Genomic DNA, 13,525 nt, shown 5'->3' on the forward strand with positions numbered 1-13,525 from the left:
ATCAGATCTTTTGGTGGACTTTTAAGGTGTGACTGCGAGTTAAGTATTAGGTTGCACACTTCCTGCAGAGCATGTTTAGATTATTAATGGGCTGTGAGCATCTTCGTTCGGAACTGCAAGTTTTCTTTGCCCGGTTACAAGTTATTGTATTTTGAGGGAAGTTGTCATACATACCCGATTTAGCGTTCCCTAGGATCATCCGCTACTTTAAAACATTATCACAAATCCTGCATGGTTTTTATTTGGTTTGGTTTGCTGTCATTATTTTTACATTCTATTTGCACTACATGATCACAGTATTTTCCATTTTTCTATTCATGTTATTTTATTTAAATATTTTCCTGTATAACTAGGTGCGTACCGATGCAATATCTGATAGCAGTCCAAAAACAGTATCGGATGATATCAGCTTGCATCTAAATTCTCAGCTGTAAGCGCTCAGATACAAGCAAACTTGCAGCACGTTCACTCGTGCAAAGCTGCACAACCAGTTAACATCTAAATGTCTTCCAATCTTCCAGTCTTTTCTTGTATTTTAGTGAAGTCATTTAAAAAAAGGTCAACACTGTAGGCCACAGGTTACTGGGAGCAAGCAGCTACACAACAGCTAAACACTCAATACCCAGCCATACGCAATAGGTGTGCTTAATTGAACAATACTGCAATCTAAAACAGCATATTAGTCAATATAAAAGAGGATCGAACAAAGTTGTATATTACTTACACTAAAGTACAGGAACAAAACACATCTAGCAGCGTTGCCAGACGTGAGATAATTGTCATATTTGAACGATAATTAATGTGATCCTCAGTGCGATCATATCCCAAAGACCCATAATTTATGATAATAATGTATGTACTAATAGTAGTGAATTGAAGTGAATTATATTTATATAGCGCTTTTCTCTAGTGACTCAAAGCGCTTTACATAGTGACACCCAATATCTAAGTTACATTTAAACCAGTGTGGGTGGCACCGGAAGCAGGTGGGTAAAGTGTCTTGCCCAAGGACACAACGGCAGTGACTAGGATGGCGGAGGCGGGAATCGAACCTGCAACCCTCAAGTTGCTGGCAGGCCACTCTACCAACCGAGCTATACCGCCCCCCAAGTAAAGACTGACAATGTATGTACATACTGTATCTATATATGTGAATATGTATACATGTATATATACAGTCGTGGTCAAAAGTTTACATACACTTGTAAAGAACATAATGTCATGGTTGTCTTGAGTTTCCAATAATTTCTACAACTCTTTTTTTTTGTGATGGAGTGATTAGAGCACATACTTGTTGGTCACAAAAACATTCATGAAGTTTGGTTCTTTTATGAATTTATTATGGGTCTACTGAAAGTGTGACCAAATTTGCTGGGTCAAAAATAAACATACCGCATTGTAAATATTTGGTTACATGTCCCTTGGCAAGTTTCTCTGCAATAAGGCGCGTTTGGGAGAAATCCACAAGCTTCTGACAAGCTTCTAGTTGAATTTTAGACCACTCCTCTTGAAAAAATTGGTGCAGTTCAGCTAAATTTGTTGGTTTTCTGACATAGACTTGTTTCTTCAGCATTGTCCACATGTTTAAGTCAGAACTTTTTTTGAAGGCCATTCTAAAACATTAATTCTATCCTGATTTAGCCATTCCTTTGCCACTTTTGACATGTGTTTGGGGTCATTTTCCTGTTGGAACACCCAACTGCGCCCAAGACCCAACCTCCGGGCTGATCTCAAGACAAGTGTATGTAAACTTTTGACAACGACTGTGTGTTTATATATATATATATATATATATATACATATATATATATATATATATATATATATATATATAAACCACGTTTCCAAATGAGTTGGGAAATTGTGTTAGATGTAAACTTAAACGGAATACAATGATTTGCAAATCATTTTCAACCCATATTCAGTTGAATATGCTACAAAGACAAGATATTTGATGTTCAAACTGATAAACATTTGGTTTTTTTTTGCAAATAATCATTAACTTTAGAATTTGATGCCAGCAACGCGTGACAAAGAAGTTGGCAAAGGTGGCAATAAATACTGATAAAGTTAAAGAATGCTCATCAAACACTTATATGGAACATCCCACAGGTGGGCAGGCTAATTGGGAACAGTTGGGTGCCATGATTGGGTATAAAAGCATCTTCCATGAAATGCTAAGTAATTCACAAACAAGGATGGGGTGAGGGTCACCACTTTGTAAGCAAAATGTCGAACAGATTTAAAACAACTTTTTTCAACGAGTTATTGCAAGGAATTTGGGGTTTTACCATCTACATTCCGTAAAATCATCAAAAAGTTCAGAGAATCTGGAGAAATCACTGCACGTAAGCGATGATATTACGGACTTTTGATCCCTCGGGCGGTACTGCATCAAAAACCGACATCAGTGTGTAAAGGATATCAACACATGGGCTCAGGAATACTTCATAAAACCACTGTCAGTAACTACAGTTGGTCGTTACATTTGTAAGTGCAAGTTAAAACTCTACTATGCAAAGCCGAAGCCATTTATCAACAATATCCTGAAACGCCGCCGGCTTGGCTGGGCCCGAGCTCACCTAAGACCGACTGATGCAAAGTGGAAAGGTGTTCTGTGGTCTGACGAGTCCACATTTCAAATTATATTTTGAAACAGAGGACGAGGTGTTCTCCAGAACAAAGAGGAAAATAACCATTCGGATTGATATAGGCGCAAAGTTCAAAAGCCAGCATCTGTGATGGTATGGGGGTGTATTAGTGCCCAAGGCATGGGTAACTTACACATCTGTGAAGGCACCATTAATGCTGAAAGGTCCATACAGGTTTAGGAGCAACATATCTTGTCATCCAAGCAACTTTATCATGGACGCCCCTGCTTATTTCAGCAAGACAAGTGTTACAACAGCGTGGCTTCGTAAAAAAAAGAGTGCGGGTACTTTCCTGGCCCGCCTGTAGTCCAGACCTGTCACCCATCGAATATGTGTGGCACATTATGAAGCGTAAAATACGGCAGCGGAGACCCCGGACTGTTGAAAGATTGAAGCTCTACATAAAACAAGAATGGGAAAGAATTCCAATTTCAAAGCTTCAACAATAGGTTTCCTTAATTCCCAAACGTTTATCGAGTGTTGTTAAACGAAAAGGTGATGTAACACAGTGGGAACATGCCCTTTCTCAACTACTTTGGCACGTGTTGCAGCCATGTAATTCTAAGTTAATTACTATTATTATTTGATCATTCAATTGCATATGGGTTGAAAAGGATTTGCAAATCATTGTATTCCGTTTATATTTACATCCAACACAATTTTTCCAACTCATATGGAAACGGGGTTTTGTATATATGTGTGTGTGAGTGTGTGTGTGTGTATATGTATATATATATATATATATATATATATATATATATATATATATATATATATATATATATATATATTGTGTATATATAATGTATATATGTATGTATATATAATATATACATGTATATGTATATATACACAGTATATATATTTATGTATATATATACAGTATATGTATATATATATTCATATATATGTATATATATATGAATATATATAGATTTAAAAAAAATATATATATATATATGTGTGTGTGCGTGTGTGTGTATTTGTATCTATATCTGTATGTATATATATATTTTTTTAATATATATATATGTATGTATATATGTGTGTGTGCGTGTATCTCTTTCTTACTTTATCTTATTTTATCTTCCTGGTTATTTCGTGGCTATTTTCATTCACTTTTGTACGTAATTCTCTTCAATGTTTAGCAAAAGTTTCAATCACATGCTATTGTAAAGAGGACTTTTCAAAAGGTTTGAGCAAAAAGTTCGACTTTTTGTAGCCTACAGCCTTTTTTTCCCCATTCGGGAGAAAGGGCACAGCGTGGGCCCAATGGCACGTCACAGTGCATCACTGGGCTCTGATTGGCTGATAAACAAATCATGAATAATTCATGAGCAATGGGAGGACGGCATGGTTTCGGTTTGGAGGCAGTTTATGTGCCTCACTTTCATGGCAGTGAGGAGAAAGCAGATCAGTGCATGGCTTCTTTATTATCACTGCACATATTATGCACCGACTAACAGGTAGGACTCACCTATTATTATTATTATTATTATTATTATTGATCATGTACACATTATTGATCATGTACACATTAATGATCATGTACACATTAATGATTGTATATACATTATTGATCATGTACACATTAATGATCATGTACACAATGATTGTATATACATTATTGATCATGTAAACATTGATCATGTGTACATTATTGATCTTGTACACATTATTGATCATGTACACATTAATGATTTTATATACATTATTAATCATGTAAACATTATTGATCATGTGTACATTATTGATCTTGTACACATTATTGATCATGTACACATTAATGATTTTATATACATTATTAATCATGTAAACATTATTGATCATGTGTACATTATTGATCTTGTACACATTGATCATGTACACATTAATGATGATATATACATTATTGATCTTGTACACATTATTGATCATATACACATTAATGATTATGTATACATTATTGATCATGTAAACATTATTGATCATGTGTACATTATTGATCTTGTACACATTATTGATCATGCATGCAGGTGGTCCATGCGGCCTCACTTTGGAAAACCCTTTTTCATTGCGACTTGCTCAGTTTAGAACAACATATGTACACTTAATTCATTGTGTTTCCACTGTCTCATACAGTATGTTGTGAGTCACTACACATCCGTGGATAAGGTACAGTAGATCTTAGACATAAAAATGCAATGCAATTTAGACATTTTTAGCTTCTTTGCAGGTTTTATTGTTCATTTATAGTGCTCTTGTGTAATGTATTTGCTTTGAATGAACACTTGCTAGACTATGCATTACAACTTGGATATACATTAGATTCTTTACAGGTCTAATTCAGTTAGATTTAAGTTGTGTGTGATGCGCATGTGTGATGTGTTTTTTTTACACAAACTAGATATTGATGAGTCTTTAAATATTTAATGAACTGCTATCAAAATGATATACCAGAGCTTGCCAAATACTGTGGTGATCCCAGCCCCGGTCTTACACTTTGAAATACACCGCTCTTTGGCTATTTATTAACCATTTCTATGGACATATCTTCATTTTATTGGTTATGTTTATGGGTTTAGTTTATTTCCAACATAGCACATATTTTTAGTTTCTCATTAAATTATACTTCTCGTTTGTTGAGAGTAAGTGTTGTACATTTTTGGTTAGCAAATTATAGTTTGCTTTGTGCATCATTCTAGATGTTTGCAAATGCACCAATTGAATTTTATTATTTTTGATTCAATATATAAAGGGTTTGTATGTTTTCTGTATCCAACATTATGTATTATTCTAATTGATCTTTTTTGTAACACCGTTGTTGCTCACATTTGTAGTTTTTTCCCTATATTTCTACACAATAACTCAGATATGGTTACACTTGCAAGCAGTAGAGAATATGAATGGATTTTTGGTACAGAAAAACTTTGGCTTTATTCATTATTGAAATGTTTTTTCTGCTTGTATTGTATATTTTTATATAATATTTCTGGTTCTTTTTATCATTTATTACTACTACAAACATTTTGTTTCTTTCCCCCTTTCAATATCTACTCTGTCTATTTGTACTTCTTTGACTTTCCCTTCTACTGTTGCTAAATATCATTACTTTAGTTTTGCTGAGATTCAAAGATAGTCTGTTTTTGTCGGACCATATTTTTAATTTGTTGATTTCTTCTGTTGTTATTTGTATTAGCGTCTGTGTGTTCTCTCCTGAACAAAGCCTACTCGTGTCATCTGCAAATAATACTAACTTGAAGTCTTTTGTAACTTTACAAATGTTGTTTTTATAAAGATTGAACAATTTTGGTCCCAGTATTGATCTCTGGGGTACGCCACATGATATATTCCGCTCTGTTGACGTGTGTTCGCCTATCTTCAAGTATTGATTCCTGTTGGTTAAGTGGCTTCTTACCCAGTTGAAGATCAACCCTCTGATGCCATACAATTGTAATTTGATGATGAGGATATTATGATTAATTGTGTCAAATGCAACTTCACCCTGTTTACCGCTATTGCGTTTGTGAGCTCTTCCGTTATTTTGATCAATGCTATTTATCTTAGATGTTAGCTTTTTATCCGTATTGGTTGTCCGCGAGCATTCCACTTTTATGAATTCATTTATTTGCATGTTGTTGGATATTTTTTCTATAATTTTAGGACATTGTGGAAGTAAGTAAATGGGGCTATAATTTGTGAACTGGTGTTTTTTCCCCAGTCTTATACATTAGTACAACTGTTTCCAGTTTAATTTTGTGTGGGAATTTTCCTGTTTGAAACCATAGGTTTCTGATCCATGTTACAGGTTCTATTTTAATAAATCTTCATAATAACTTTTGTTATTGTTTCTATGTCAATTCCGTTACAATCGGTTGAGCTCTCAGATTTATGTAAAGTGGTGTATTTTTCATGTCAGCTCATAAGTAAACTTGAAAGGCTGCTGTGTGATATTTCTACCCTTGGATTGGAGGGTTTGTGTTTAAAAACAAACACAGGTAGGTAAAAGTGCCCCGCACACTTAATATGAAGGTTCAAATATTAGTGAGCCAATGACAGCACGGCTGTTTTGATTTTGACTGCTTAATCTCACTTGTTCTTGCATGCCGAAGGAATGAAGATTATCTGCACACCTGCTGGTAATGGCCTGCTGCCACACATACGGTCGCGATCAAAAGTTTACATACACTTATAAAGAATCACAATCAGAGTAAGAAATACTTTATTAATCCCCGAGGGGAAATTTAAATTTTCAGCACAATCCCATTCAAGATTAGACAAACATTAATCTTGTTAACAGAGACAGAACAGGATCGCTGACGGGTCTGCCAACTTTCTGGTGGCCTTTACAAAAAAGGTTTGATACAGGTAAACAATGGCGGCGGGGGGGTTGAGGAAAAAAAAAATCGGTCTAAGCCTGGAGAGGGGGTCCAGACTGAGGCCAAGGGAAAAAACAACTCATAGCCATAGCACACATGTCATGGCTGTCTTGAGTTTCCAATAATTTTTACGACTCTTATTTTTTAGTGACAGAGTGATTGGAGCACATACTTGTTGGTCACAAATAACATTCATGCAGTTTGGTTCTTTTATGAATTTATTATGGGTCTACTGAAAATGTGACCAAATCTGCTGGATCAAAAGTATACATACAGCAATGTTAATATTTGGTTACATGTCCCTCGGCAGGTTTTACTGCAATAAGGCGCTTTTGCCAGCCATCCACAAGCTTCTGGTTGAATTTTTGACCACTCAAAGTGATGCCTTTAATCCCAGGAACACCATCCCACCGTCAAGCATGGTGGTGGTAGTATTACGCTCTGGGCCTGTTTTTGCTGCCAATGGAACTGGTGCTTTAAATAGGGCAATGAAAAAGAAGAGTTAAAATATTCTTCAGGACGACCTAAAATCATCATCCCGGAGGTTGGGTCTTGGGCGAAGTTGGGTGTTCCAACAGGACATTGACCCCAAACACACATCAAAAGTGGTAAAGCAATGGCTAAATCAGGCTAGAATGAAGGTTTTAGAATGGCCTTCCCAAAGTCTTGACTTAAATGTGTGGACAATGCTGAAGAAACAAGTCCATGTCAGAAAACCAACACATTTAGCTGAACTGCACCAATTTTGTCAAGAGGAGTGGTCAAAAATACAACCAGAAGCTTGTGGATGGCAACAGAAACCCCCTTTTTGCAATGAAACTTGCCAAGGGACATGTAAACAAATATTAACATTGCTGTATGTATACTTTTGACCCAGCAGATTTGGTCACATTTTCAGTAGACCCATAATAAATTCATAAAAGAACCAAACTTCATGAATGTTTTTTGTGAGCAACAAGTATGTGCTCCAATCACTCTATCACACAAAAACAATAGTTGTAGAAATTATTGGAAACTCAAGACAGCCGTGACATTATGTTCTTTGCAAGTGTATGCAAACTTTCGATCGCGACTGTATATACACGCACACAGTGCAAGAGTGTGTGAGATCATCAGCGGTATGTTCTGACATCCTTTGGGTCCATCTAGACTTCTTACTGCAGCAAAAGATAATGATGATGATAATGAGGCTGGTGTTGTGGTTTGACCTCCGTTAGTGAGCTCACCAGAGGGACCAAAACGCTCCCCGTGTTGTTGGCATGTGTCTCCCTCTGCAATTATTTACCTGCACTGATGTGTGCAAACACCCCTTGTTCCTGCAGCTTTCTTTCATGTGCAGTTGGTAGACGCTGCTGTCGGTTATAGCAGAGACAGAGCACCAGTGGATTTCTGACCCAAACTGACCCCCTTCCCTCCTTTCTGTCTTTGTTGTTTTTAACAAGGGTTAATGGACATTGATCCGGATTTACTCAGCAATTAGTAATCCATGGAATTGTGTGGATTACCCAGATGGCCACAACTCGTATACCCAGGATTTTTAATCTGATAATGTAGTCAAATAGTCGTTGTCTTTTCCCCCTTAAACTTTAATTTGTATTACATACAGTGGGGCAAAAAAAGTATTTAGTCAGCCACCGATTGTGCAAGTTCTCCCACTTAAAATGATGACGGAGGTCTGTAATTTTCATCATAGGTACACTTCAACTGTGAGAGACAAAATGTGAAAAAAAATCCCGGAATTCACATTGTAGGAATTTTAAAGAATTTATTTATAAATTATGGTGAAAAATAAGTATTTGGTCAACCATTCAAAGCTCTCACTGATGGAAGGAGGTTTTGGCTCAAAATCTCACGATACATGGCCCCATTCATTCTTTCCTTAACACGGATCAATGGTCCTGTCCCTTTAGCAGAAAAACAGCCCCAAAGCATGATGTTTCCACCCCCATGCTTCACAGTAGTTATGGTGTTCTTGGGATGCAACTCAGTATTCTTCTTTCTCCAAACACGACGAGTTGAGTTTATACCAAAATGGATACATGGATGATACAGCAGAGGATTGGGAGAATGTCATGTGGTCAGATGAAACCAAAATAGAACTTTTTGGTATAAACTCAACTCGTCGTGTTTGGAGGAAGAAGAATACTGAGTTGCATCCCAAGAACACCATATCTACTGTGAAGCATGGGGGTGGAAACATCATGCTTTGGGGCTGTTTTTCTGCTAAGGGGACGGGCCGATTGATCCGTGTTAAGGAAAGAATGAATGGGGCCATGTATCGTGAGATTTTGAGCCAAAACCTCCTTCCGTCAGTGAGAGCTGTGAATGGTTGACCAAATACTTATTTTCCACCATAATTTACAAATAAATTCTTTAAAATTCCTACAATGTGAATTCCTGGATTTTTTTTTCACATTCTGTTTCTCGCAGTTGAAGTGTAGATTGCACAGTACAGTACATATTCTGTACAATTGACCACTAAATGGTAACACCCGAATAAGTTTGTCAACGTGTTTAAGTCGGGGTCCACGTTATTCAATTCACGGTAATGTGACATGCCTTTTAAGTTTTGGATAGGAAATATTGTTTGGAAAAACATTACCAGAGCATGCATCACCAGCAACTACAGTAGTTGTGTGAAATGATGTAATAATGCTGTTCAGCATTTACCTTTGGGGAGCAGAGTTTTGTAGATGTCTCCTGTAGGCTGCTTCTCGGTCGAGTAGCGATAGAAACTAGGAAATAGTTGATTACATTACACATGGACATATTTGAGTGACAGAGGGGTCAGAGAAACAAGCGATTGGTATGTCAGTGTACCAGTGGCCATTGCTCTAAGTCTGCAAGGGAAGCTCAAATTTGTACTTTTGTATTTACATTTTAATTGACTAAATATGCGCTAGAATGTGTTCAACTTTTGTTCAGAATCCGCTACTTTCGCAACAGTTGACGTAGTTTTTTTCTCACTATTTTCTTATTTGGGCGGAAGGCGGTGTACACCCTGGACAAGTTGCCACCTCATCGCGGAATGCAGCTGAGATAGGCTCCAGCAACCCCAAAAGGGACAAGCAGTGGAAAATGGATGGATGGATGGATAATTTCTTATTCATTATTGTCACAGTGCATTAAACAGTCTTAAATCGGAGTGTCCATTGACTTCAATGGGGGAGCATGGAGTTGGTGGTTCTGCTGCAGCCAAACTAGACAGTCATTGGATAGGAGCTCGGCTTTGTCTCGCCCATCGGACGTCGAGCTTGTCTGGAAGTGTATGGAAAGTGGCCTTGGCTAGTCTGGACGCTGCATGGGCTTCTGCATGATGGCTGGATGATCTGTCTGTGGCTAAATTGCTTTTTGATTGACAGCAGAATGAGCGAATCAGCGATCTCGAACTATAAACCACTGCCCGAGCAATTTTTCAACTTTCAGTCCTTTGTTCCGCGCTTGAAAGACGTTAAACACAGCATCTGCAGCTTCCCGATATTTTCATAGGTAAATGTTTGTCTTTTGGACGTTTGTGGCTAAAGTTTGTGTGATGCGAACTGACACACCTGCTAAGAGGTACGGCATAAATGTAATGGTTTGTTTCTCTGATCTGGTCTTTTCAGTCTTTTCCTTGTGCACTAACGTTCTTAGTTACGGTGGTGGAATGTCAGGATTTTGTCGAACTGTTAGCAGCGCTCAAACAAACATGTCAACTTCGAATAAAAACCTAGGTTTGTTTCTTGTTTAAACAATATATTAACTTTGTGTTGCTGAAATGGCACAACCCTGTGGTAAATACTTTTTCAGCCCGCAGACGAACGGGCTGGTAACTCAAATCCTGTTCGCTACCTAAATTATTCCAGAAGACGAAGAACTGAAGTAACACTCTATTGATTCATTGATCATTTTAGTTCCCCATATGGAATAGGGAAGGTAGTCAAATTCCTTCATAAAATGTCCTATCCTACTTTATTATTTCACATATTTTTCATTTGTTGCTTGGCAAAATTCATAGTGTCTAACCATGGGTTTTTAATGCTCCCCTGTAGTGGGACCATTGCACCTATAACCATTCCTGTTGCTGCCACACAGAACATGGGGAGTTGGCAGAAACAGGAAGTCACATTGACACACAATAATGAAATTACTTGTTAGTTGTTGTTTTTTTACTTTGAACTCCATAAAGGTCTGCTGTTTTCGCCTAGTCACAGATGTCCCTACTGTATAATAGCATTTGTCATCTTGTGTTACCATAACATGGGCTGGCACACACTGATTTACGGCCCCTGGCTGCTGCCACCCCTTCCCCATCCTAACATTTGTTCAACAGGCTTGCTTTTTGCCTGCTCCCGGAGGTGAGATGATAGGAATGCAAACGTCTGACCCCTGTCAAGTGTTCTGATTGGTTCAACCACATGACTAATGTCAAAAGTGGTACACTTTGTTTCAATTTGGCTCGCCAGTTTTTTGTGTGTGTTTCTTCTATTTTTTTATGGAATTTTGCCAATCATTTACAATTGCTATGTAAGACAAGAACACATTTTAGTTATTTATATGCATTCTAATTTGTATTATACGGCAAGTACGAGGGGGCTAACAATGCAGTTGATGGGAGCAATCCATTCCGCCCATAAAGCCAACTATATATATATATATATATATATATATATATATATATATATATATATATATATATATATATATATATATATGTAAATATATATATATATATATATATATATATATATATATATATATATATATATATATATATATATCTTATACATTGGGGCAAAAAAGTATTTAGTCAGCCACCGATTGTGCAAGTTCTCCCTCTTAAAATGATGACAGAGGTCTGTAATTTTCATCATATGTACACTTCAACTGTGAGAGACAGAATGTGAAAAATAAATCCAAGAATTCACATTGTAGGAATTTTAGATAATTTATTTGTAAATTATGGTGGAATATAAGTATTTGGTCAACCATTCAAAGCTCTCACTGATGGAAGGAGGTTTTGGCTCAAAATCTCATGATACATGGCCCCATTCATTCTTTCCTTAACACGGATCAATCGTCCTGTCCCTTTAGCAGAAAAAACAGCCCCAAAGCATGATGTTTCCACCCCCATGCTTCACAGTAGGTGTGGTGTTCTTGGGATGCAACTCAGTATTCTTCTTCCTCCAAACATGACGAGTTGAGTTTATACCAAAATGGATACATGGATGATACAGCAGAGGATTGGGAGAATGTCATGTGGTCAGATAAAACCAAAATATAACTTTATGTATATATATACATATATATATATATATATATATATATATATATATATATATATATATATATATATATATATATATATATATATATCCATCCATCCATCCATTTTCTACCGTTTATTCCCTTTCGGGGTCACGGGGGGCGCTGGCGCCTATCTCAGCTACAATCGGGCGGAAGGCAGGGTACACCCTGGACAAGTTATTCAAAAACACCATCAGCAGCTTCTTCGTGTTTTCATGGATAAATGTCTGCTGTTTGGATAATGACGTCCTGAGCTGCCATTATGACTCATTCTGCATCAGTATGCTGCAGACCACTGTCGCCAAGTTGTCATGTTTTTGATGATTTCTATTTTTCAATGAAAATCATCCCCTTCATCTTTTCAGCACTGTCAACTAATGGCAGGAATGCTTGTACCTCAAAAATGTTCTTCCAATTTAAAGCATAACAACTAGCCAATACGTTGCTTTTATCTCAAAATACTTAAGTTGAGCCGCCACTTTAAAATATTTTTCATTACAAAGCTATGATAAGTGAATGTTAGTTATAATGCATTACTGTAAGTAAAAAAAATTCTGCCAAATTCTTCTTGACTGGTTCTCATGAGAAAACTATTCAGTGGGAACTAGCCTGTTGAATGAAACATGACCATCATAGAGCAGCGACAATGGAAAAATGACTGTAAAACAAATATGTCTCTGTGCTGATGATAGAGACGAGCCTCTGTCCTCAATAGGAGGCGAGAATCAGTCCACCATTCCTCTACTGGTCAAACCGGTCAAGACATGCAGGACAGCTTTCTAGATTAATTTGAATGCACTGCATTGTTCTAAAGTGGGAGAGGGGCTCATTTGTGACTGGAAGGAATTAGACCTCAAGAGCTGTAAGTGTGATGGTGTGGTCAGGCCTTTTTTTTCTTGTTACTAAAGCAGTGGTTCTTAACCTTGTTGGAGGTACCGAACCCCACCTGTTTCATATGTGCATCCACCGAATCCTTCCTTACTGAAAAATAAAATGTTTTTGTTTTTTTTTTCTTTCAAAATCAAGACGAAGTTACAGTGTGGCAAAAAAGTATTTAGTCAGCCACCGATTGTGCAAGTTCTCCCACTTAAAATGATGACAGAGGTCTGTAATTTTAATCATAGGTGCATTTCAACTGGGAGAGACAGAATGTAAAAAAAATCAAGGAATTCACATTGTAGGAATTTTAAAGAATTTATTTGTACATTTTGGTGGAAAATAAGTATTTGC

At 36.9% G+C, this 13,525-nt stretch overlaps 1 protein-coding gene across 2 annotated transcripts in view; it reads left to right on the forward strand.

The window, feature by feature from the left end:
* The window catches only part of depdc7a (DEP domain containing 7, paralog a), a 39,606-nt gene that overhangs the window by 628 nt on the left and 25,453 nt on the right, over positions 1-13,525 (forward strand). Inside the window, exon 1 of one of the 2 annotated variants that reach the window (XM_061880589.1) lies at positions 4,018-4,117. The exons of the other annotated variant lie outside the window; for it this stretch is intronic. Coding sequence (XP_061736573.1) covers positions 4,102-4,117 — 16 coding nt within the window. The 5' untranslated portion in view covers positions 4,018-4,101. Of the gene's footprint in view, positions 1-4,017; positions 4,118-13,525 lie in introns of those variants that run through there. 2 annotated transcript variants of the gene reach the window in all.

The sequence above is a fragment of the Nerophis ophidion genome, linkage group LG02 (assembly GCF_033978795.1).
Source record: "Nerophis ophidion isolate RoL-2023_Sa linkage group LG02, RoL_Noph_v1.0, whole genome shotgun sequence".
NCBI lineage: Eukaryota > Metazoa > Chordata > Actinopteri > Syngnathiformes > Syngnathidae > Nerophis > Nerophis ophidion.